The 27466-nt window shown below is 44.4% G+C and overlaps 1 protein-coding gene across 3 annotated transcripts in view; it reads right to left on the bottom strand.

Annotated features, from left to right (window-relative positions):
- Positions 1-27466, bottom strand: part of C26H10orf90 (chromosome 26 C10orf90 homolog) — a 247412-nt gene that overhangs the window by 208988 nt on the left and 10958 nt on the right. For all 3 annotated transcript variants that reach the window (XM_027529074.1, XM_027529076.1, XM_027529077.1), the window contains exon 2: positions 1872-1944. In XM_027529074.1, the coding sequence (XP_027384875.1) occupies positions 1872-1944 (73 nt within the window). The remainder of the gene's footprint in view (positions 1-1871; positions 1945-27466) is intronic.

Below are 27466 nucleotides of genomic sequence, written 5' to 3'. Positions count from 1 at the left end.
GGAGACAGGCATCTCTCTCCTCACCCAGGCTTGTTCGGGCACGTTCTCCACAGCCCCGACTATTCACCTCTGGCCTCAGGGCCCACTGGAACTTGCTTCTAAGCCATTAAACTGCCAATCGCCTCATGAGCAGGCTATGCTTGTCAGCAGAGCGAGAGCACGCGTGTTTTAGGCAACCTGCCATGCCGTGCTCAGTTGCTTCAGTCGTGTCCGACTCTTTGCAACTCTGTGGACTGTAGCCTGCCGGGCTCCTCTGTCCATGGGCTCCTCCAACCAAGAATACTGGAGTGGGTTGCCATGCCCTCCTCCAGGGGATCTTCCTGATCCTGGGATCGAACTCGAGTCTCATGTCTCCTGTGTTGGCAGGCAGGTTCTTTACCACTAGCGCCGCCTGGGAAGCCCCTTTAGGTGACCTAGTCCTCAGGAAAAGCAGACGGACACACCTGTGAGAGGCATCTGGATCTGACTGTCCTCCCAGGCACCTCTGAGTGCCCCACAGAAATGTGGCGACTCCCAGACTCCCCGTGGCGTGGTGGGAGCCAGCGTGCTTCCCGAGTGTGCCACCCACCCCAGCAGAAGCTTCTATCCGTAGATTCACATTCTTACTACAGGCAATTTCTGGTTAGGTTTTTGAAGGATCCGCACTAAATAGCTGCCACTACTAAAGAATAAGCTTATAAGCCATGCTTTGGGGGCTCCAGGAGGATTACCTAGGAAAGCTCCTTTCAAATAATATTTTTGTCTTGGGTTGACTGTGTCAGTTAAGGAAAGGATTTCAGATCCTGATACCTTTGATACAGGCAGGCAGTGAGGGATAATGAAAAGAGAAGCTACAAATGTGTGTGATCACATACACAGACATTTATACCAACTCATAGGCCACACTTACCACCTAAAATTCAAGTGGAGATTAAAAATTAAATTTGTCACATGAAAAACAATTCTCTCAGAATTTATTCTTGCTGCTGCTAAGTCGTTTCAGTCATGTCCGAAATCTGTGCGACCCCATACACGGCAGCCCACCAGGCTCCCCCGCCCCTGGGATTCTCTGGGCAAGAACACTGGAGTGGGTTGCCATTTCCTTCTCCAATGCATGAAGGTGAAAAGTGAAAGTGAAGTCGCTCAGTCGTGTCCAACTCTTCTCGAGCCCATGGACTGCAGCCTACCAGGCTCCTCCATCCATGGGATTTCCAGGCAAGAGTACTGGAGTGGGGTGCCATCGCCTTCTCCATTATTCTTGCTAGAGTCTCTGAACTGAAATATTCTATTAACCCAGCAGTCTTATCACAAGACCATTGGAAATTTGACTTATACCCACGTGACTTCTCTCGTGAAAGGGAGTAAGAAATCTTATTTGCGTGCCATTTACATTAACAAACTTAACAAAGTTAGGGACTGGAGTCATCCCAGTCCTAGTGTTTCTACAGTTGAATGCCTATGAATTGACGCTCCATAAAAAAATGATTTATGAGCGCACAGATACTGTGCCTATATTTAAATTGCACCCTCTCCAGTTCTGAGAAGATTCTGTATTTGTCCCATTATTCATTCTTGCCGGAACTGTGCTCCACGCTGGCCTAACCCCCTCGCACGCTCAGTGATCTGGGGTAATCTCGGCTTCTGAAGGCACTACCTAAGGCAACCGATATTTCTTCTGCATTGTTTGTTTTTTCAGAGACTGCCAGCCTAAAAGCCTGTGTGTTTGGAAATTCAAATCAGCTTCAAATCTTGTCGGAGTGGCTGAGCTCTCATTTAATGTTGGCAGGGAGGCTGGGCTCCAAAGCACATTTCATTATTAATAAAAATAAAGGCGAGAGAGAACAAATAGAGGCTTGGAGGGAGTACCACCCGGTCAGGGGCGAGTTCTTTACCTGCATTTGAAAGACTCTCCTTTCTTTCCCAGGCAGAGTGATCTCTCGGGGATGAGAAGAGCCGACTGTGGATCTGGAAGATAAACAGAAACCTTTTCAGTTTTATATTCTTATTTGCCAGATATATAATCTTCAATAATGTATATTACTATTTTTTAAAAAATCAAGAAATGTCCCTAGAATCTCTCCTTTCTCCCAAAAAGAACTACAGATTGTAATGAACATACTTATTTCCATTTTCTTCTGTGTTAATTCTGCCAGTGGAAAAAAAGATATTTTTCTTTTTTTCCTGCTTGTGGTTTTTCTGAGTATAGAAGAAAAGCATTTTTATTTTTATTTAAGTCATAGTTGACTTATAATATTGTGTGAGTTTCAGGTGTACAGCACAGTGATCTAGTTACACATACACATATATATATTCACAGGAGGAGGGCACGGCAACCCACTCCAGCATTCCTGCCTGGAGAATCCCCATGGACAGAGGAGCCTGGCAGGCTACAGTCCATGGGGTTGCAAAGAATCAGACATGATTGAGGGACTAAGCACAGCGCATATATTCACATACATATATATGTGGATGTGAACTGACTCACTGGGAAAGACCCTGATGCCATGAAAGATTGAAGGCAGGAGAAGGGGCCGATAGAGGATGAGATGGGTGGATGGCATCACCAACTCGATGGACATGAGTTTGGACACAACTGAGCAACTGAACTGAACTGATATATATATACATACACATATCTTTTTATATATATATGTATTATATGTATTGGAGAAGGAAATGGTAACCCACTCCAGTATTCTTGCCTGGAGAATCCCGTGGACGGAGAAGCCTGGTAGGCTACAGTCCACGGAGTCACAAAGAGTCGGACACGACTGACCGACTTTACTTACTTTAATATATGTATACGTATACTTACATATCTTTTTCAGATTATTTTCCCTTACAGATTATTACAAAATATTGAGTATAATTTCCTGTGCTATGCAATAGGTCCTTGCTGATTATCTGTTCTATATGGAGTAATGTATATATGTTAATCCCAAACTGTTAAATTATCCTTCCCTGCTTTCCTTTTGGGTAACCATAAATTGGTTTTCTATGTCTGTGAGTCTCTTTCTGTTTTAGAAATAAGTTAATTGTTATGAGTAAGTAAAGGGTGGGTTTCTGATGATTGCAAAATTCACAGGGAGGAAGCAGGGAGGGAAAAAAACTAATCAGTGAACATGGATTTTGCTAGTAGAACAACCACATCTCATATTTCTTTTCTCTCCCAGCATAGTGCTGAACGGGTGTTGAGCTAAAATAGGACATTCAATAAATATTGATAAATTGATTAATCATGAGCCATCAAATTTCAGGAATTAGCCTTCAAGGCCCAATGAAAATACGATTAATGTATACAAAAGCGGTCTGCCGGATGCAAGCTTGATCATGATGCTGCCTTCTCTGCCAAAAGACAAAGGTGTGTAAGTTTATTCTGAAAGCACTTGGCTGTGAGTCTTTCAGTTCTAGTTTATAAGCCTCTAATCAGACTCCAGAGTACCTGCTCCTCATGGGACCTCCCCTTGTGCTCACCATCCTTCTAAATATCTAATAACCTTTCCCCAAAACTGAAGAATAACTCTTCAAACCGCCCCCCTCTGACTGTGATCTTATCCTGAGCCTAAGAGGCTGGATCGGCCTCTCATTCTGAACCCAGTTAGCTGCTTAGTCGCAGGGTGTGGTTAAGCTTCTCCGTGTATTCACATCCCTATTTTGGCCTCTTCACATGCCCAGCATCTGGGCCATAAGTTTGGAGACTGCAGATGGGAAACTGCAGGCAAACGATTCTTCTGGTCCAAGCAGGAGCCTGGCCTCTGAGAATTTACAGAGAAAGAGAAAGGTTAGGGCAGGACCGGACTGCGGCTGGGCTGAGATAGGGAGGATTAAGTAGTTACACAGCATTTTCTGACACTGTCCAGGCTCTTCCTTGAGCCTAACTCAGCCACTGACTATTGGCAATGTGATTATTAATTGTAATAAGCATAAGAAGAACTGCTGATGGTTATTGAGGTTTCACATGGGCTGGTGCTGTGGTCTGTGTTTTCCATACAACATCCCATTGAATTATTACAACTCTTAGAAAGATATGTTGCTCTCAGCCCAGCTGTGGCAGCTGAGAAAGCCATAGCTAAGGTCCCCCACCGGGTACCTGGCGACACAGCCAGGATTCAGAGCAGGCTTGTCAGACCCAGAGCATTTCGAGCTTTTAGCCAGCATGTTCCAAACACTGCTAGTGTCATAATTCGAAAACACAGACGCATCCCAAAGTTCACAGCAACACTTCACAATAGCCAAGACAGGAAAGCGATCTAAGCGCCCATTGACAGAGGAATGGATAAAGAAGATGTGGTTTCTTTCTTTTTAATGGAATATATTAGCCATAAAAAAGAAAGAAGGAATGCCATTTTGCAGCAACATGGATGGACCTAGAGATTATCACACTGAATGAAGCCAGTCAGAGAAATACTGTACAGTCCCGCTTATATATGGTCAGTCAGAGAAATACGGTACAGTCCCGCTTATATATGGTCAGTCAGAGAAATACGGTACAGTACGGCTTATATACGGAATTTAAAAGGATTATACAAGCGAACTTATTTATAAAACAGAAATAGACTCACAGACATAGAAAACAAACTATGGTTACCAAAGAGGAAGTGGGGAAGACTAAATTAGGAGTTTGGGATTAACAGATACACTATTGTATATAAAATAGATAACTGATAAGTATCTACTGTATAGCACAGGGAGCTCTACTTAGTATCTTGTAATAACCTGTAATGGAAGAGAATCTAAAAAAGTATATATATACACACATATGTATAACTGAATCACTTTGCTGCATACCTGAAAGCGACGCAATACTGCAAATCAACTGTATTTCAATAAAAACTTTTTCAAAATGAAAAAAAAAATTTAAGTTTTTAAAACAAAAAGAAATACTGTTACTGTGATTATTACAGAGTATTATTATTTGGCTGTTTGACTGTATTTGGTGTGCTTATATAACCGTCACATTTGCATACGTCCTTTTCTCAAACTTGGCATAGACGTGTCATACGAAACACACAATAAACTTTTTAGAAAGGAAATAAAAGTGCAGGACAGTAGACATGAGGATGGAAAGCCATTTAAAGCCCAAGCAGAAGAACTGAGCTCCCTCTCCGCTGCTTCAAACACACCAATCTGGGGGGGAGGGGTGCAGAGCGACTCTGGCCCTGCAGAGATTTTAAGCTTCTTCTCTCTAGAATCGTTGTCTCATATGGTTCTTTTAAGAAAGAGTTTTCTGTGTATTTTTGAAAGTAACTCCATCAAGTCTTGAAAGTCTTGCTACCCTGAGACCTGACTCAGAATCAGGTCTGCCCAGCAAGCCCCCTGTGCGCCATGTGACCTGATCGAGGGCCCAGCCCCACAGTCTGTGAAGTTACGGGTACTGAAGTGTGCTGGTTCCAACCCATCACGGCTTCTCTCTCACCCAGGTCTGAGCGGCTGGCAGTGGACAAGCTGGCTCAGCCACACAGCCCTCTGTAAATGCCTGGCTCCTCCGAAGTCTGGAACTTCCTTGCACAGGCTCGGGCATTACAAACCCAAGAATTCCCAATAGCAGGGTGATTCAGGAGCCTCAGTCATCATCTGACCCCAGGTCTCAGTCCAACAGCGACGTCCTGGACACACGCGACTTTGGCTACACTTTCCGAGGGTTGCTCTTTGAAATCCCTTCATACAGAAGGCGCACTTTCCACTGCCCTTAGGACAGAGCATCAGAAGAACCCTCTGTGGTCCACCCCCACTGGTCTCTGTGCATCCTGGCCAGGCGAGCCGTGTGAGCTTCCCTCCTGCCCCTGAATCAAATCCTGTCCCGCACCATGGGTCCTTCACCCCGTCCTTCCATCTGCACAGTGTGGTCTTTCCCTGGTCCTGTCCTCTAGATCCTGCTCACATGACCTGCTCGTGTGTCTCTCCAGACACAGCGCTGAAAACTCAGTTTCTGATCTGCAAGCTCTTGCAGGAGCATCCTTTTCCTTCAGAGCACTCAGCTTGCTTTGTAAGCACACATCGACTTCTATGAACCCACAGCTGATGCCTGCCTCTCCCCTAGACTCTAAGCCCTCTGAGAAAAAAATTATGTTTCCCTCACTTGCTGGTGTATTCTCAGCTCCTAGTATAGGGACAGACACAAAGTGGGTTCTCAATAAATATTTATTTTACAAAAGGATAGGAGAATTAATCAGTCAGTTAGTTAGCAAAAGCAAAGCTTCTTCTCCAAGTTAAGTTGCATAGAAGCCTTTAGAATCCACTGTCCCGTCTCCTTGGATCTCGTGCACCATCAAGGGTTTCCCTCGTCCTCTTCAATTTCAACTTTTGCCCTCCTCAACACTTTTAACCACATCCGAACTTTGCCTTTTTATTTTTTAGTTGAAGTGCAGTTGATTTACAATATAGCGTCAGTTTCAGGAGTATATAGCAAAGTGATTCAGTTATACGTGTGTGTGTGTGTGCATGTATATATTGTTGTTTAGTCACTAAATCGTGTCCAGCTCTTCTGTGACCCCATGGACTGTAGCCCACCAGGTTCTTCTGTCCATAGAATTTCTCAGTCAAGGATAATAGAGTGGGTTGCCATTTCCTTCTCCAGGGGATCTTCTCAAATCAGGGATCAAACCCGTGTCTCCTGAATTGGCAGGCGGATTCTTTACCACTGAGCCCAGGGAGGTCCATACATACATATATATGGCCTTCATGGTAGTGTTAGTTGCTCAGTCGTGTCCGACTCCTTGCGACCCCTTGGACTGCAGCCCACCAGGCTCCTCTGTCCATGGAGTTTTCCAGGCGAGAACACTGGAGTGGATTGCCATTTCCTTCTCCAGGGGATCTTCCCAACCCAGGGCTCGAACCCGGGTCTCTCGTATTGTAGACAGACGCTTTACTGGCTGAGCCGCCAAGGAAGTCCTAGGTTTATTATAGAATGTGGAATACAGTTCCCTGCGCCATACAGCAAGCCCTTGCAGTGTATCTCTTTTGCGTACAGTAGTTTGTAATCCCCAACTCCTAATTTATCCCTCTCCCCCACGCCTCTCCCCTTTGGTAACCATCAGTGTGTTTTCTATGTCTCTGAGTCTGTTTCTGTTTTGTAAATGAGTTCATTTGTATCATATTTTAGATTCCTCCAAAATTCTTCAGTCTCAGCTGAAGAATGAAACCAAAAATCTCCCTCCAGAAACACACGCTACCTTTATCCTTTCCCCTTCCTGCTTGCCCCAAGCCGAGTTGAAGCAGACGGCCACACTCTCCATCCCACTGGAGGCCTCAGCTCAGCACCGCCTGGCCTCAGCCACTCCGACCTAAGACCCTGGAACTTGAGGCTGTGCTGCCCTGGCCCGGGCTGGCCGGCAGCAGCGGACGTCCTGTACCCCGGCCCCTGGGCAGGTGCAATTCCTGCACATCTTCCCAGCGCGTCTCCACCTCCCTCTCTTCATCACCATCTCCTCCTCCCTCTCCCCACCACCTCCAAGGAAGCCTCAGAATTCTTGCCAAGATCACAACGTCCCAGCAGCCTTCTCCCTCCACAGTATCGCCAGTCATGTGATAAAGCAAATTTGGTCACGTCCCTCCCCAGTTTAAAACCCTCGGATTCCTAATGAATTCCAAATAGAATTGGGGGGGGGGGATAAATTTGCAAGTTTGGGATTAAAACATAAACACTACCATACATAAAATAGATACCCAGCAAGAATAGCACAGGGAACTATATTCAATGTCTTTTAATAATCTATAATGGAAGAGAATATAGAAAAAGAATACATACATTTAGATGCATGTGTAACTGAATCATTTTGCTATACACTTGTAAGTAGGACATTATAAATCAACTATACTTCAATAAAAAGGGAAAAAATCTCTCTATATATAAAGTCCTACTCACAGAGGACATTTCTGCCGTGTGATTCATCATGACAGAATACTGGGACGGATCTAAAATTTCCTACAGCAGCGACTGGCTCTGTACCTCAGAGCATGTATGTTAATGTGTCCGTTAACATTATAACAATGCTCAAAATCCATACTACAGACTCCACACCTGCAGACATAATAACATATCATGGCGACCTTGAATGCTATGCCAGTTTGGATATTATTTCCTAAATGATGGGGAGGCTTTGGTGATTTCTGAACAAGGAGAGTCAGCGCCTTATGTTCAGTTCTTATTAAAGCTTCATCTTGTGTACACGTTGCAGTACAGCCTTGTCTCTGGAACCTTGGCGCGTAAGCTGAAATCACCTATTGCCTATGTAAGGTGCTTCCCTGGTGGCTCAGATGGTAAAGTGTCTGCCTGCAATGCGGGAGACCCTGGTTCGATTCCTGGCTCAGGAAGATCCCCTGGAGAAGGAAATGGAATCCATTCCAGCACTCTTGCCTGGAAAATCCCATGGACAGAGGAGCCTGATAGGCTACAGTCCATGAGGTCGCAAAGAGTCGGACACGACTGAGCGACTTCGCTTTCTTTGTTTCTTTCTTTATGTAAGGTGCAACGTTTTGCAATTGATTTTACCAAGTCTAACATGTGATACATTTATTTTTTAAATTCCCTTTATTGTGGTTAAACCCACCCCATACAAAATTTAGCATCATAACCATTCTTAAGTGTACAGTTTACTGGTGTTAAATACATTCACATTGTTGTATGACCATCACCAACATGTAACTCCACAATTCTCTTAATCTTATAAAGCTGAAACTCTACACCCATGTAAACAATAACTCTCCCTTCTCCCACCCACCAGCCTGTGGCAACCTCTTTCTGTCTGGACGGCTAGTCTAAGTAGCTCATGAAAATGGAATCGTATAGTATTTGTCCTTTTGTGACTTGATTATCTCACTCAGCATAATGTTCTCAAGGTTTATCCATGTTGAACACTATGTCAAAACTTTCCTCTTTTTTAAATTGATTTTATTGGGGTATAGTTGGTTTACAATGTTGTATTAGTTTCAGGGATACAGCAGAGTGAACCAGTTATACATATACACATACCCATTCTTTTTTAGATTCTTTTCCCACATAGGTCATTACAGAGTATCGAGTAAGCTCCCTGTGCTATAGAGTAAGTTTTTATTAGTTATCTATTTTATATATAGTAGTGTGTATATATCAGTCCCTAGCTCCCAATTTATCCCTCCCTTGCTTCCCTCTTGGTAACCATAAGCTTACCCTTCTTTTCTAAGATTGAATGATACTCCATTGCACATAAACACTACATTTTGCTTGTTCATTCATCTGTCAACAGACACACTTTAGTTGCTTCCATGTTTTAACTACTGTGAATAATGCTGTAGAAATATCTCTTTGAGATTTTGCTTTCAATTCTTTTTGATATGTACCCAGGAGTGGAATTACTGAATCATATGACAATTTTATTTTTAATTTTTGAGGAACAAACATCCTGTTATTTGCAGAGGCTGTACCATTTACACTCCCATCAACAATGCACAAGCATTCTAATGTCTCCCACACCCTCACCAACAATTATTATTTTCAGGCTTTTTTTCCCCATAGTTACCATTCAAACAGGTGTGAAGTACTATCACACTGCAGTTTTTCTTTGCGTTTTCCCTAATGATTATTAATGCTCAGCCATCTTTTCTGTGCTTATTGGCCATTTAGACGTCTTCTTTGGAGAAATCCTTATCTAAGTCTTTGCCCACATTTGAACTGATTGTTTATTTGTTCTTGAGTTTTAGGTGTTCTCTACATATTCTGGATATCGTTCTCTCATCAGACATATGATTTACAAATATTTCCTCCCATTCTGCATGTTGCCCTTTTACTATGCTGATATCATACACAAAATTTTAAAGTCTTCATAAAGCCCAATTTGCCTATTTTGCCTTTTGTTAATTATGCTTTTTGGAGTATGTTCAAGAAATCATTGCTAAATCCCACGTCTCGAAGGTCTCACCCTGTTTTCCTCTAAGAGTTTATGGTTTTAGCTCTTTGACCCATTCTGAGTTAAGTTTTATATGTGGTGTCAGATAAGGATCCAACAGGAGTAATCACTGAATGGCTCCTCCCTCAGTCCAGTCAAGACTTTATCTCCTTTAGGTCTTTGAAGTCAATGGTGTGTTATTAATGAACGGCAACAGTAATTTATCAAAGACACCCAATAGGGGGAAAGATTCAAGGTCTCTTTGTCACCTCTGTTCCCACAGGCTGCTGAGCCTGGGGTCACAGGTGGAGCTGAGAGCTCATTGCATGCCAGGCAATTAACTCATTGGATCCTAAGACAGTTTGGTGAGAGAAATGTAATTACTATCTCAATTTTGCAAAGGTGGAAATTAAGGCACACAAAGGGGAAATAAATTGCCCAAAGTCACACACACTGAGTAAATCAAGTGAAGAAGCCCAGACTAGAACCCAGCAATTAGAATGACTCCTTGGAAGTGAAAAACTATGACCAGGATCAAGCACATTAAAAGAATCACGGTATCTCACAATCATAGGAAATGCTCCAGTCTGCAAATCTCCTTCATGCACATCACCTCATCTGGACCCTCCAAAGTCCCTGAGAAGCTGCCAGAACACACACTGGTGTTTTTTTACACAGAGAAATCAAGACCCAGAGAGAGTAAGAGACATGAGTGCCCAGGAGCGGGACTGTGGTGGCTCTGGCATCTACAACAGCCCCTCTGAGCCTGGCCTGGAGTTCTTCCACCTCGTCTCACCACCTGCCTCCTATGGAGTCCCACCTACCAGCAGAAATTCTGGGGTCACACCTGACACCAGCTCGGATACTGATCACACTGACCACAGATAGATCTACGAATCCCCCTGGGAGCCTGAAGTTGGTTTGAACAACGTGGGTACAATAACATGGGAGACTTCCACTTGTATGAGACTAAATACTCTGCAAAACAACTTCCACATTCTCTCACTCACTCCTCCAAAGTCCTACCATAATATCTGTGCTCTAAGGAACAAATGTATTATTGTCTTTTGCTGGATTTGCAGTTTACTGACTCTCCCTTCAAGACATTGGAGTACTCACTATGAACCCATAATCCCTGATGTGCAATTCTAAAATCCCTGAAGCTCTGAAATCTGAGACTTTCTCTCTCTGAGTTTATAGAAGACTAATCTTGACAGCAAAACCTTACCTGAACTAACCCGGGGCTATTTATAATGTTAATTTATTTCATTTAACACGAATATTCATATATTTTTATTGGAGAAACATCAGTTAGCTTAATTACGGGGTGCTACTCAGATTCCATTGGGAATTTTATGCAGGATCATCTTTCTGAAATAAAATTGAAAGGTCACTATTGACTTAGTTTGTCCCCAAGAGTTTTGGATGGAGAAGACTGTGGATGGGGACCACAGACATTTAATAAACTTACCGTCCCTGGGATAGTGTTTTCCAAATGCCCCTCATGCAGTTTCCACAAGACATATGTTATCTGTGCTTATGTTAGACACGAACTCTGGGGTGTGGAAAGATTTGGTAATTCAAGGAGCTACTAAATGCCAGATTCAAAACAACTAGAATGTCATGTTCTCAGCATTCCCCATAGAAGTGTGTGTTTGTGTGAGTGTGTGTGTGTGTGTGTGTGTGTGTAGAGGTGGGGAGGTAGTTAGAGATGATTCACGGGTTTTGTGAAGCATTGAGCAACTAAAACAGAGACTGAAACTTCATAGATCCCAAGAAAGAAAACAGAGGAGAAAACAGGAGTTTCCAGGCCTACATAGAACCCCAGCTCCACTCTGCCTCTTCTGAACACCTGCCGGCTTGGAACAGAAAACACAGGACAGTCTGAAACTACTTATATCCCAAGTTGTCAAAGATCATGGGTGGATTTGGCTGGCAAGATGCCAGAATATCCTAAGATATCCTAGCTTAGGATAAAGATAGGATACCTTTATCCTATCTTCTTTTTAGGATAAAGGTAGACATTGGTTGGAGTCTACCAACAGAAAACCAAAAAGAGGACCCTTTCTTCTCAACTTCCCAGTGCCTTCTCCTGAGGATGCAGGAAGTCCCACTAAAGGGCAGATAACAAGCACGAGGCATAGATGGTTCCAGGTTGGACCGGCAATGGGCTAAAGCAACCTCTTTGGGATCTAGCGTGCACTCTTCATGGCTAATTTAGACACGATTGATCTTCGCCAGTGCTGCGTGTCTGTATTCAATCTTCTGAACTCTCTTCTGCAACAATAATTAATGTCGGAACAGTGTATGGATCAACGGTGTGTCTTCTGGTTAATGCAACCCTGCACCTATAATAACTCAAAACTGAGATTTATCACTCTGCCATGATTCCCTCTTCACGCTTCATCTCTTCATGTTTACATCTGGTTTAACTTTTTCTAATCTAAAATAAATCAGCATGAAAAGCATTAGATTTTTCATTTAGATTCTCAATTGCCTTTTATTATTGAGATAATGCCCCTTATCTGATTGCAAATGGTGGTACCATTCCCTTGTGAGAACCTTAAAAAAAAAAAAAAGCTACAGTTCAACCTTGGCATCTCTCCTTGCTTCTCCTTCACTTTGGTTTTTCAAGGGTGGTGTCTGGAGGAGGGGTTCTGGCTTGAAACTGAGACAAATAAGGATATAAAGACGATAGATCATTTCAACCGTTCCTCCTCTTTTGAGACTCATGCAGGAAGAAGGCCTCCCCCGGGTGCCTAATGAGAAGTGGGCTTTGGTGAGTTCACTCTTCATTTCGCTGCCGTGACTCTGGCCCCCGTCAGTCTGCAGGGATAAACGGGGCAGCAATGACGGAACACTTGGCTGGAGACTTCTACGCAAACATCAGGCGTGCAGGGCAAGTACAGCCATGTTACAGGCATGTTAATCACCCAGTTACAAAGTCAGATTTGTGTATCAGAGAGGTAGCTTTCCCCCGACTCCTTGAGCTTGCCTTTCAGCACGTTCTGTTGTGTTTTATCGTGGGCGACGTTTTTCTCCTAACTTTAAAGTGGGAGCTGATGATTCCAGAAACTGAATCCATTCCTTGTATCTGGTGGAAGCTTCTTCTTTCCTGGTAATTGTTTACTATCCCTGTCCGTTTCCCTCAGAGGCCCGCACTGCTTGAAACACTTTAGCACAGGACACCACACAGTGACTCTGACTTTGGAACACCTCAGAAAGCTCTGAGGACCCAGTCACCCACTCAGTCCTACAGCGTTTCGCTCAATTGCTGTCACTTTCCTTCTTTCACAGAAAAAGAGACAAAGAAGAGGGAGAAAAGGACAAGGTGTTTCCTGTTCTCTGGCTCACTTGCTCCCAGGAACATCTCCCCTGAGCTTGTGGGGAAAGTCCCTCCTATCTCACACTGGTAGCTGCTTTTTATGACTTTTTTAGCCAGACTGACAGAAAGCAATCTAAAGGGAGCACTTTATATAGCTGATTTTCACACCTTTTCAGAATGACTTGGTGAGAAATAGCAGAATAGAGTCCTTCGAGCTTAATAATAATAAGATGCCCTACACAGCAGTTAGGACTTCCCTGGTAGCTCAGCTGGTAAAGAATTCACCTGCAATGCAGGAGACCCCGGTTTGATTCCTGGGTCGGGAAGATCCACTGGAAAAGGGCATGGCAACCCACTCCAGTATTCTTGCCTGGATAATCCCCATGGACAGAGGAGCCTGGCAGGCTGCAGTCCATGGGGTCGCAGAGTCAGACACGACTGAGGGACTGAGCGCAGCACAGCAGTCACCCCGGGCCAAGCACTGTGCTGGATGCTGCCCGGGCATTAGGAGTCTCCATGGCAACGCAGGAAGGAAGGTACCACTGTACTTCCAATTGAATATGACGTTTAACATTATTGTTAATAACAATATCGATAAAATAATATAATAGACCCACAACCATAGGAAGCAGACTTACGGCTACCAAGAGGGAAAGGGCGGGAGAGACAAATTAGGACTTTGGGACATAGTAACATATACATAGGAAAGTTATGTCCAACCTAGAGAGCATATTCAAAAGCAGAGACATTACTTTGCCAACAAAGGTTTGTCTAGTCAAGGCTATGGTTTTTCCTGTGGTCATGTATGGATGTGAGAGTTGGACTGTGAAGAAGGCTGAGCGCCGAAGAATTGATGCTTTTGAACTGTGGTATTGGAGAAGACTCTTGAGAGTCCCTTGGACTGCAAGGAGATCCAACCAGTCCATTCTGAAGGAGATCAGCCCTGGGATTTCTTTGGAAGGAATGATGCTAAAGCTGAAACTCCAGTCCTTTGGCCACCTCATGCAAAGAGCTGACTCATTGGAAAAGACTGATGCTGGGAGGGATTGGGGGCAGGAGGAGAAGGGGATGACAGAGGATGAGATGGCTGGATGGCATCACTGACTCCATAGACAAGAGTTTGGGTGAACTCCGGGAGTTGGTGATGGACAGGGAGGCCTGGCATGCTGCAATTCATGGGGTTGCAAAGAGTCGGACATGACTGAGCAACTGAACTGAACTGAACTGAACACACTACTATATGTAAACTAGATAACCAATAAGGACCTACTGCATAGCACAGGGAACTTTACTCAACATTTTGTAATAATCTATAGGGGAAACGATTGTTGAGTAAAGTTCCCTGTGCTATGCAGTAGGTCCTTATTGGTTATCTAGTTTACATATAGTAGTGTGTTCAGTTCAGTTCACCTGAAACTAAGGCAATATTGCAAATCAACTATACTTCTATTTTTAAATTAATAAATAAATATCCTCTTCAAAAACTATAATATGATAAACAACAAAGCATTACTGAACTCTTATGTTGAGCCAAGCCCTGCCTCAAATTTCCATCCACCACTTTCTCCAGTCCCCACGAATGCCCTAGATTTCTTAACTCCAACCTGTATAGAAATCAGCTGATGCTGAGAAAGGTAAGAGTTCACATATAGTCCAAATTAATAAGGGGCAAGGGAAGGATCAAAATCCAAGTTTACACGAGTCAGGGCCCAAGCCCTCAGTCCTCTGATGTCTGAACAGAACATCATTTATTGCATTAAGACGCCAAAGTTCTAACAGAAACTAACGAGAGACACCAATCATCACATACTGTGTGATTTCAGCTACAGAAGATGCTGACCAGGGAAAAATAAAGTGGCAGAAAGCAGACCCATGGTTGCTAGGGCTGAGCTTGGGGGAGGACGTGGAGTGCAAAGGGCACAAGGAACTTTCTGGGTTAGTGGAAATGCCCTACATCATGATTTGGAACTGGGTATATAACTGCACACATTTGTCAAAACAAAAGGAAGTGCACAGTTATAAAGGTATTAATGAATGTAAATTACACCTTAATAAGGATGACTTCTTAAAACATACCATGAATAAGCTCCAATTTATCCTAAAGTTTCAGTTCAACATAGAGGTAGAGAGAACTGATGGGACCTTGACCTCAGGCATCTCACCACCCAGTTAGAGAGAACTGTCTTGGGCATCTGTAAGCTCAAGTTCGTGCAGGACCACCAACCATGGCCCTGGGCCCTCACCTTGACGGCCACGTGCTGGTTTAGTGTTACCATCTTGGACTGTTTTTTAATTGTTGTATAATATACACAATACTTTGGCCACCTGATGAGAAGAGCCGACTCATTGGAAAAGGCCCTGATGCTGAGAAAGATTGAGGGCAGGAGGAAAAGCAGGCGACAGAGGATGCAATGGTTGGATGGCATCACTGACTCAATGGATGTGAGTTTGAGCAAGCTCTGGGAGACAGTGAAGGACAGGGAAGCCTGGTGTGCTGCAGTCCACGAGGTTGTAAAGAGTTGGACACAACTTAACAACCGAACAACAACGTACACAACATAGAATTTGCCACAGGAAGTGCCGAAGCCCATGAGGTTAAGTACATTCAGCACGTGCAACCACATCCTCTGTCTGTCTCCAAAGCTTTTCCATCTTCACAGACTGAAACTCTGTCCCCATTAAACAATGGTTTTCCATCCCCGGCTCCAACCAGTCCCTGGCAGCCGCCATTCTGCCTTCTGTCTCTGTGAATTTAACTGCTCCAGGGGCCTCAGGGGAGTGAAGCCAAATGATGCAATGCCCCCTGTGCCTGGCTTGTCTCACTCAGAACAAGGCCCTTGGGCTCAGCCACAGCACGGGCTGCTTTCACTGCCATGGGGTCTTCGGACGCACCCAGCTTTTTGTGTTGATGTGGCCCAACCTTCCCATTTTTCCTTTCGTGGCCTGTGCTTCGGGTATTGCCATCTCGGTTTTTTAAATACCTTCATCTGTGACCTTGTGCTTTGTGTACACACCTCATGGGACAGTGGATCATGCATGTGTGCATGTGTGTTGATTGCCTCGCTGTTCCACTCACAGAAGGTCTTCAGGCATGCCTTGGACACAGAATTTGAGTGAACCTACAATGTGCAGGACTTGATGAGACTCAAAGGGAATACAAGGCAAGCAAATTACCCTAAGATCAAGTAAGCAGAGGGCTGACAGCCCCCACTGGAACCAGACTTACTTCTAATGCAGGAAGATGGCTATGGGTTTCTGAGAAATACAAATGACCGAGCAACTCTATTGAGACTGACTGGGACCCGGGACCCTTTGCTGCAGTGCTTGGACCTGGACAAATGTCTCCTCAAGCAACCAACTACAAAGAAACTAGAAGGGACTAAAATAACTGTATTGGGGCAAATTATGGACAATAAGATACAAAAAGACCAAAAATCCAATTGCCAGTTCTGAAGTAGTAGTAGTTGCTCAGTCATGTCCAACTCTTTGTTGGACTGTAGTCCACCAGGCTCCTCTGTCCATGGAATTCTTCAGGCAAGAATACTGGAGTGGGTTGCCAACCCTTCTCCAGGGGATCTTCCCAACCCAGGGATTTAACCCATATCTCCTGCATTGCAGTCAGGTTCTTTACTGCCCGAGCCACCAGGGAAGTCCTTCTGAAGAGCTGGGACAAAAGCAGAGTACTGTGCATGCCAACTACTCTGGATACCACCAAAGGCATGGGCAAGCACCCCTCCAGCCTGCCCCATGGACACACCATTACCCTCAGCCCGTACAAGGAATCAGCTCACACATCCCCTTAGGGACTGAGCAAGGGGCCCTTACACTTGTTCTCATTTGCCGCTGCTGCAGCAGGAGCCCCATAAAGCCTTGCTTGAATTTCTTGTCTGGCCTTTTACCAATTTCTTTTTTTTTTGAACTTTTTGTTTTGTCTTGGGAGTACAGCTAATTATCAAACACGTTGTGATAGTTCAGGTGGGCAAAGAAGGGATTCAGCCATATATACACATGTATCCATTCTCCCCCAAACTCCCCTCCCATCCAGCCTGCCACATAACGTTGAGCAGAGTTCCATGTGCCATACAGTAAGTCCTTGTTGGTGATCCATCTTAAATACGGCAATGTGTACATGTCCACCCCAAACTCCTGACTATCCCTTCCCCAACCCTTAAACTAAACTGGTAACACTATCATATCTGTTCTTACTTCTGTTACAGCCCTTCCTAGCCACACACTTATGCTGAAAAGAATGGCCTAGAAGGAAAGGAAGAGATGGGCAACCACAGTCCCCTTTCCTTTCGGTCCTTCCCTACTCATCAGTAAAGCGAAGTAGAGAGTATTGGTAAAATATGATTATACCAAGGAATGAAATTAAAATCTGAATTGGTTTCTGCAGAGTTTCCATTGTTCTCGTAAGAATACATATATGCATGGATGAGATTAAAAAATAAAAATGGTATCATTTCAGTAATTTCACAGATGAGTTCAATGCTTTCATATTTGTGTGTATTTGTGTTAAAACTGGCATCATATAATACAAAGATGAACAGTAAAATTTATGGTAATAATTTAAAATTTTAATTGTTTTTACTTGGACTAACCTTCAATAGCAAATAAAAACCATCATAACAAATCAAGAAAAAGACCATGGAAGAAAGGAAAGAGACATATTTTAGAAACTTAAATGACTATTTTCCCCAGATTGTTTAACTTGGGGTCCACACTTTCATTTTGTACTGGTCCCCGCAAATGACACAGCCAGACCTGAGTGAGGGGCCATTTATTGTGGAAGTATTGCATAGAATTAGAAAACAATTGCTTCTTAGAAGGAAAGCTATGACAGACCGAGGCAGTGTATTAAAAAGCAAAGACATGACTCCTGCTGGAAACGCGCTGGGAGTGCACCCGGGGCGGGAATCCTGGTTGGTGGGAGCTTGTTAGTTCCTTGTTCCTTACCAGGACCTCCTGTGACCCAAGGCATGGTGGTCACTAATAGACCTCCCACAGTACTTCTTCATTCCATGTGGACTCCTTCAAGGACAGTGGAGCATCACAGCTTCCCTTAAACTTCGCCTGGGAATGCTACTGAGATGTTCATTGATTTGGACAAACTTGATGGACTTAAAGCAGACGAATATATAGGTGAACTATAAAGAAAGCTGACTGCAGAAGAATGGATGCTTTTGAACTGTGGTGTTGGAGAAGACTCTTGAGAGTCCCTTGGACTGCAAGGAAATCCAACCAGTCCATCCTAAAGGAAATCCGTTCTGGGTGTTCATCGGAAGGACTGATGTTGAAGCTGAAACTCCAGTTTTTGGAGAGCTGACTCATTTGAAAAGACCCTGATGTTGGGAAAGATTGAAGACTGGAGGAAAAGGGGACGACAGCGGATGAGATGGTTAGATGGCACCAGCGACCCAACGGTCACGAGTTTGGGTAAACTCTGAGAGTTGGTGATGAACAGGGAGGCCTGGCGTGCTGCGGTTCAATGGGGGTCGCAAAGAGTCGGACATGACCGAGCGACTGAACTGAACAAAAAAACAAACGCTGTTCAAGGACACTGAAAGAACCCTGATGTTGAAAATCAGATCTGTATTGTGAGCAATGCTTAGAAATCCATGAGTTGACACATAGTATTACGCCTATCATCCTTGTAGTTTCCTCAGTGAAATATGTTGCGAAAAGCTCTTCCTTCGTGGTATAGATTCATGAAGAAGCTAAATAGCATGAATCCTTTACATTGACAACTGTGAATTTAAATCTCCTGTGAATCCTATGTGACAACCACACATACCAACATGATTTACTAGTATTAAATCAATATTTTTAGTCCTACTGTATTTCAACTAAAAATGTCACTATACAATGGTACATGAAGTCAAGACACAAAATCAGGGCAAATACAAAATATTCCATCCTTTGAGAAAGGGAAAAAAAAAAAAAAGCAAAGACACGACTTTGCAGACAAAGGTCCATATAATCAAGGCTATGGTCTTTCCAGCTGTCATGTACAGATGTGAGAGTTGGACCATAAAGAAAGCAGAGTGCCAAAGAATTGATGCTTTTGAACTGTGGTGTTGGAGAAGACTCTTGAGAGTCCCTTGGACTGCAAGGAGATCCAACCAGCCCATCCTATAGAAAATCAGCCCTGAATATTTATGGGAAGGACTGATGCTGAAGCTGAAACTCCAATACTTTGGCCACCTGATGTGAAGAACTGACTCATTTGAAAAGACCCTGATGCTGGGAAAGATTGAAGGAGGGAGGAGAAGGGGACGACAGAGGATGAAATGGTTGGATGGCATCACCAACTGGATGGACAAGAGTTTGAGCAAGCTCCGGGAGATGGTGAGGCACAGGGAGGCCTGCTGTGTTGTGGTCCATGGGGTCCCAGTTAGTCAGACCTGACTTGGCAACTGAACAGCAGCACTGCACAGGAAGTCTTCAGATCTTTGTTCCCGTGACCGAGGGCTGGCACAGTGGGACGCACATGCTGGGCTCACAGCTCAGCTTCCGTCCGGGGTGTTACATCAACAGTGAGGAGCAAACGGTGACTGAGCCCACACATCTGTGCACCTGGGCCCCTCTTCATGTCCATTAACTCACACACCTAAACCACCACCGCTGAACAGGCTTCCTCTGAAACTATAGAGTGCCACAAAGCAGCTACACTGGAGAAGGCAGCACTGTCCAGAACTCATTAGCAAGGAGCTGAGCACATCTGTGGCTAAAATCCTGAGTTTCATGAACTTCCTGTCAATGGAGGGCTGGACCAGAGGCTCTGAGCCCTCCGCAGGGTAGGGCCCACCCCCTCGCCCCTGGTTGCAGTGGCTTTCTGGGAAGAGGCTTCTTGTCCTCAGTACAGAACGGCAAGCAATTTGTTGTCTGCTTTAAGAAAATCATGCCCTCGTTTTTGTCTTCAGCCCTGTTTGTTTCTCTGATACATTATTATTCCTAAATTCTGGATATTTTCCAAGACACTCCTTTTTGGAGCTGTCTCCAAGTCTTCTCTGGAAGAAGAAGGGATATAAATTAGACTCACAGAGAGGAAATTAAATAATTTCTCTATTAGGAATTTGATTAATGAAAAGGGGAGCAGGACTGACCTCTATTTTGGAGCATCATTTTGGCAAACTAGAGCTGATGTCTGTCTGTCTATTCACCTATCTGTTGATCAGTAAAAAATGAGTGACTGTGGATGGGAGCCTAACATACATATCAGAGGACGCTGTGTTCTGTGCCTGAAGCCATCAATCACCATTCACTCTAGCCTCAGGTTTTCAGCTAAAATACACTTTGTACACTTTTGTTCACTCATTCACTCACTCACACACATGCTCCACAATGTTTCTTGAAGGCTGACCTGTTGCTAGGGGCACAGTCATGAGCTAGAACAGATTAGGGACTCCTTTTCTTATGATGCTCCTAGATAGAGGTTCACACCTGTGTTTCTTCAACTCCAGGGCTCCTATGATTTCCCTCTTTGCACAGATACAAAGGTTTTAAATATAGTACAGTAAGCAGAATACTCACATGTCCCAAAAATTCTCTTTCTTTTGAGTGTGAACAGAACCTGTAAACACGATGGGCTATCATTGCTACAACTAAATTACGTTATATCGCAAAAGGGTCTTGCAGATGCAGTTGAGGCTGTGAATCTGTTGCTGTGGAGCTAATCCAAGGGAGATCATATTAGGTAGACCTGACCTAATCAGATGCGTCCTTAAATGAAGTCAGGGGGATTCAAAGCAGCATAGACTGTCCTTCTGACCTTGAGGAAGCAAACAAACATGCTGTGAACTGCCTATGGCCAGAACCACACGACAAGGCCTGAGGACAACCTCGGGGAGCTGAGTGTGCCAACCGAGACCCATCAAGACAATGGGGACTTTAGTACTGCAGCCACAAGGAGTTGAATTCTGACAATAACCAGGGATCTTGGAAGAGGCCTCTGAGCTACAGATGTGATCACATCTGTAGAGGAACTCATCTGACACCTTGATTCAGCCTGGAAAGACCCTAAACAGAGGGACCAAAACTGTAAAATAATAAATAAGTATTGTTTCAAGGTACTAAGTATGTGATCATTTGCTTTGCAGCAATAGAAGAATAACACAGATAGTTATCTGCCCAGATTGTTTGAGACAGGAATACTAGACCACCTTACCTGCCTCCTGAGAAATCTGTATGGAGGTCAAGAAGCAACAGTTAGAACTGGACACGAAACAACAGACTGGTTCCAAATTGGGAAAGGAATACATCAAAGCTGTATATTGTTACCCAGCTTATTTAACTTATATGCAGAGTACATCATGTGAAATGCTGGGCTGGATGAAACACAAGCTGGAATCAAGATTGCTGGGAGAAATATCAATAACCTTAGATATGCAGATGGCACCACCCTTATGGCAGAAAGCAAAGAGAAACTAAAGGGCCTCTTGATGAAGGCAAAAGAGCAGAGTGAAAAAGCTGGCTTAAAACTTAACATTCAAAAAATGAAGATCATGGGGAAACAATGCAAACAGTGACACACTTTATTTTCCTGGGTTTCAAAATCACTGCAGATGGTGACTGCAGCCATGAAATTAAAAGATGCTCCTTTGAAGAAAAGTAATGACAAACCTAGACAGCATATTTAAAAACAGAGACATTACTTGCTGACTAAGGTCTGTCTAGTCAAATGGTTTTTCCAGTAGTGATGTATGGATGTGAGAGTTTGACCATAAAGAAGGCTGAGCACCAAAGAATTGATGCGTTTGAATTGTGGTGTTGGAAAGACTCCTGAGAGTCCCTTGGGTATCAAGGAGATCAAACCAGTCAATCCTAAAGGAAATCAATCCTGAATATTCATGGAAGGACTGATGCTGAAGCTGAAATTCCAATACTTTGGCCACCTGATGTGAAGAACTGACTCCTTAGAAAAGACCCTCATGCTGGGAAAGATTGAAGGCGGGAGGAGAAGGGAACGACAGAGGATGAGATGGTTGGATGGCATCACCAACTCAATGGACAGGAGTTTGAATAAGCTCCAGGAGTTGGTGTTGGACAGGGAAGTCTGGTATGCAGCAGTCCATGGGGTCACAAAGAATCAGACACAACTTTGTGACTGAACAGAACTGAATAGCCAATCAGAGCTGAAACTACGTATGATCCTACATGAAATTGGTATTATCTCATAAGTAAATAAACAATTTCCTCAGTTAACTTATACTGAGCACAAGGAAACAAAGAAACAACTCCCTTGGACTGGAGAACGCTGATTGATAATGCGTGTGCACCACCACAGTGGAAACACTGAAACATATACTATTTCACACGACATGGGCCGATCTTGCTGATCTGGCCTCTGCCAAGTATACCTGGCCTGTATATTATAAGATACACGTGACGAGCAATACTTTGACATAAGTTCCACTACATTATGAAAATGTTTAGCCATTATTTCTTCAAAACTTTTCCGTACCCTCACCCCATACCTATTCTTTCTAAGATTCTAATTATATGGGTCTTGGATGTTTTTATATCGATCCCTCTTTTTTTCTCCTTTGTGTTCAATCAGAAATGTCATTGATCTTTTCTTCTATAGCATCCAATTTCCTGTTAATACCACCTAGCAAAACTTCCATTTCAGATAGTATTAAAGAATCACTTTATTTTCTTCTCTATAAGTTCTATTTGGTTTATTTTTATGTCAACTATTTCTCTTCCCATTTATTGTAATATCTTCCCTTAAATCCTTGAATTTAAAGGGATAGTAATATATTTATAGTATTTACAAGAGCTTTTTAAAAAGTCCTTGCTTGCTATTCCATCATCTCTCCATCCGTTTAGGGATCTGCTTCTATTAATCATAATTTCCCCTGGTTAAATCATACTTTCCTGCTTCTTTGAATATATAGAAAGCTTTATCTGGATGCCAGATATTTTTAATTTTTTATTATGACTTGATGGATTTTGTTGGAATCTTTTAAAGAGTGTTGAACTGTGTTCTGGCAGGCAGTTAAACAACTTGTGAAACAGCTTGGTTCTTTTAAGACTATTTTAAGTGGTTACAGGATGGACCTGGAATGGGGCCTCCCAGGTGGCACTAGTGGTAAAGGAACCTGCCTGACAAGGCAGGAGATGTAAGAGATGTGGATTCCACCCCTAGGTCAGAAAGGTCCCCTGGAGGAGGGCATGGCAACCCACTCCAGTATTCTTGCCTGGAGAATTCCATGGACAGAGGAGCCTGAAGGGCTACAGTCCATGGGGCCGCAAAGAGATGGACACAACTGAAGTGACCGAGTACACACGGACTTAGAAATAGCCTTTCCTTTGGGGCTGATTAAGCGGACTTCCAAGGCAGGGCCCTTGCTGAAGCTCCACTGAGCTTGCCATCCGTTCAGGGAGGTCTCTGCATTCTGGATGGTTGGGAATGTCCATGACCCATGGCCCTGAGTGAGCTCTGAGCACTGTTCATCTGGTAGCATCCCAGGAGCTTTTCTTCCCTTGCCAGTTGTTCTTTGGCCTTGTGGAATTTCACAGCACAGATTGGTCCTCAGCCACAAACTCAAGGGAACCTGAAGGAAATTTCAGGAGCTCTTTCTCCACCTGGCTCCCCTCTTTCAGCAATTCCAGCAAATTCTAGCTGCAATTCTACAGATGACTGGGTTTTGTTTAGGTTCTGCCTGCCTGTGCCACTGCTTAGAAATTGCCATCCCATCTGCCTGAAGTGTCTTCCTTTTCTCCATTCTTACCCCAGATTCTCCTGCTCCCTTTGGGTCACGGGAAACTCGCATTCTTCTGTGAAGAATGTGCCCAAAGCTCTCTTTCCCAGTACGGTCTCTCAGAGTTCTCTGGTCTACGGGTCCGTGTAGACCCTGACTTGGCACCGACGGGCTGCCTCCCTGAGCAGAGGATGAGAAGAGACAGCAGCACTGCCGTCTGGACCTCCGTGTCCCCAGCACCAAGCACAGCTCCTGGCACACACTAGGCCCTGGATACACTTTTTAAAGCAATCCAGCCAAGTATCTCCCCTTTAGTCCATCTGCTCCCCTAGAGAAGGAAGAGGACCAGGGACAAAAAAACAAACAGAGGACAGTACGAGCCCACGTGGGACTCACAAACTGCAAGGAGGTGCTTAGTGGAAAAGCCGCAGGAAGAAGAAGAGCTGCCCAAAGCAGGAGGAGAGCTGGGGGCTCTCTAACACCTCCTTCCACCCGATTCGGGCAGAGCCCACTTTCTCCAGGGCCCACTGTCATCCCGGGGGAGTCCCCAGCTATAGCTGTCCCGACAGAGGCTGCTTCCCGCTCCTTACCCCCAACGCCAAGCAAGAAGCACAATGGCAGAGCTGACGTGACTAGAGCCTCCTTCGGCCGCTCCTGTCTCTGGGCATCATTTCCTGGGTCTCGCAGAATTTTCTCTTTGGAAAAACAGGGCTCGTGTGCCTTGCACAGCTGTGGTGGGGATCAATGGGGCAATTCAGAGACCAACCAACACAGTCCCCTTTGTTCCAGCCCCATCTCGGCTCTCCTTGCACGGAGCGGTCCAGACACTCTGCCCTCTGATCGTTTCGCCCCATGCCCTCTCCCCCTTCACTTCAGCTTTCTCAGCACAGGCAATTCACACGGCCTTCTTTGTCACTTTCTTCTTGGCTCGTGTGGTTGGAAAATATCAGTCTGAAACTTCCAGATCAAGGCTCCGGATCTGTATTCTAATCACCTGGTTTTCAAGCTTTAAAAAAGAGATTTTTGTACTCAGCCATAAAAAAGATTTAAAAAGCCATTAAAAGAAGGATGCAGCAACATGGATGGGCCTAGAGGTTGTCACACGAAGTGACGTAAGTCAGACAAAGACAAACGTCACGTGATTTCACTTATACGCAGAATCAACTTATTTACAAAACAGAGACAGACTTACGGAGTTAGAAAATGAACTTGTGGTTACCAAAGGGGAAGGGGGAAGGGGAGGGACAAACTAGGAGACTGGGATTCATACATACACACCATTGTATGTACAGCAGATAAACAACAAGGACACACTGTATAGGATAGGAATAATGTTCAATGTTTTGTAATAAGGGAAAAGAATCTGCAAAAGAACACATGTGTGTGTGTGTGTGTGTGTGTATCACTTTGCTGTACAACTGAAGCTAATGCGACATTGTAAATCAACTACGCTTCAATAAAAAAATGAGAATATGCCACTCCTCTGCTTGAAATTCTCCAATGATTTCCCAATGCACTTAAAATCTAAAAGCTTCAAAATGAAAAAACAAAAGAACCAGAGGTTTCTGCACTCTCCCCTTTCCCAGAGCCTAGGGGTCTATATTCTTAGAAAGGTCTCCCCAGGGCTTATGAAGGACCCTACAGCATGAGGGCCGTTCAGCCCTTTATGAGGTGACAAACCCCATTCAGAGCAGAGCAGAGCAGGTCTTCTAAGGGAGGGTGCATCTTTCATGAGACATCCCCTGCTACATTTCCTGACCTAACCCTGGCTTTACCAGGCAGGAATCAGATGTGTGTGAACTCACCTTCTCTATCATCTCTTGTCAAAGACGGAACTTGGACCACAGGCCTGGGTGGGCTCTAAGTAGAAACTGTACATGCAGCTCATGGACAACGTGGTGACTAATTCCTGAGTTGTCTGGGGATGGAGAATGCTGAGCCAAGGATACAGAAGGTCATCGGTTCCTGTCACTTGGCACTTTGAGGGTGGGGAAGGAGAGCAGGGATGTTCACCCAATTTAAACAGGATTTCTGGCAAGGGGCAGCATCCTCAAAGTGCTGGTCACAATTAGCCTGGGCCCCAGGGGCCATGTCTTCATGCCATGGCTCTGCTTCAGAGTTGGGGATGATGGAAAAAGACACACTGGAGCGTGAACTCCAGTGACGACTCACCTCAAGGAATGCTGCCTCTGTGCCATGCCCGAGGCTCAGCTTTCTTATAGATTATCTCCCTTAATCCTCCCAGCAGCCCTGTATGTCAGATGCCACCATGCTTCTCATGAACACAGATAAGGAAACTAAGACTCAAAGAGATCAAGAAACTTGCCAAGGTCACTGAGCTAACAAGACCCCAGGAAGATGCCATCCAGTGCCTCCACTCTTAGTCACAGAGCCCACCTTTGACCTACACCTCCTCTGTCTTGGCTTGGCTGAAATGTAGCCATGGTCCTCCTACCCATGCCCAGCTTCCTGATCAGTTCAGTTCAGTCGCTCAGTCATGTCCAACTCTGCGACACCACAGACTGCAGCACACCAGGCCTCCCTGTCCATCATCAACTCCCGGAGTTCACTCAAACTCATGTCCATTGAGTCGGTGATGCCATCCAACCAGCTCATCCTCTGTTGTCCCTTTCTCCTCCTGCCCCCAATCCCTCCCAGCATCAGAGTCTTTTCCAATGAGTCAACTCTTCACATGAGGTGGCCAAAGTATTGGAGTTTCAGCTCTAGCATCAGTCCTTCCAAAGAACACACAGGGCTGATCTCCTTTAGGATGGCCTGGTTGGATCTCCTTGCAGTCCACGGGACTCTCAAGAGTCTTCTCCAACACCACAGTTCAAAAGCATCAATTCTTCAGCACTCAGCTTTCTTTATAGTCCAACTCTCAGATCCATACATGACTACTGGAAAAACCATAGCCTTGCCCAGATGGTCCTTTGTTGGCAAAGTAATGTCTCTGCTTTTTAACATGCTATCTAGGTTGGTCATAGCTTTTCTTCCAAGGAGTGTCTTTTAGTTTCATGGCTGAAGTCACCATCTGCAGTGATTTTGGAGCCCAAAAAATAAAGTCTGCCACTGTTTCCACTGTTTCCCCATCTATTTGCCATGAAGTGATGGGACCTGATGTCATGATCTTAGTTTTCTGAATACTGAGCTTTAAGCCAACTTTTTCACTCTCCTCTTTCACTTTCATCAACAGGCTCTTTAGTTCTTCTTCCCTTTCTGCCATAAGGGTGGTGTCATCTGCGTATCTGAGGTTATTGATATTTCTCCCGGCAAGTTGGCCAAAATGATGTCAGATCCATTTCAAGAGGCTCAGCTGTAAATGTTCCAGATCAACCTGTACTTCACCTTTCATAGAATTCACAGTGCAGTTAATTTGGAGATGTCAGTCAGCAGGTATGCTTCTTGACATACCAAAACTCATCTCCAACCTCTGACCTCTGTGCCTCTTCAGGACCCCACCCCCTCACGGTCAGCCTCCCATTGGCAAGAGCAGGGAGACGAGGGAAGACAGTGGTCAGTGGAAGTGCTGATTCCCAAGGGTAGTCACTCCATCTTTTGCCTCTTGGATTCCCTCCTGCATCTGGACAGAG

Source organism: Bos indicus x Bos taurus, chromosome 26 (genome assembly GCF_003369695.1).
Source record: "Bos indicus x Bos taurus breed Angus x Brahman F1 hybrid chromosome 26, Bos_hybrid_MaternalHap_v2.0, whole genome shotgun sequence".
Classification (NCBI taxonomy): domain Eukaryota; kingdom Metazoa; phylum Chordata; class Mammalia; order Artiodactyla; family Bovidae; genus Bos; species Bos indicus x Bos taurus.
The sequence above is the reverse complement of the archived record's forward strand: the minus strand, read 5'-3'. Positions and strand labels throughout refer to the sequence as shown.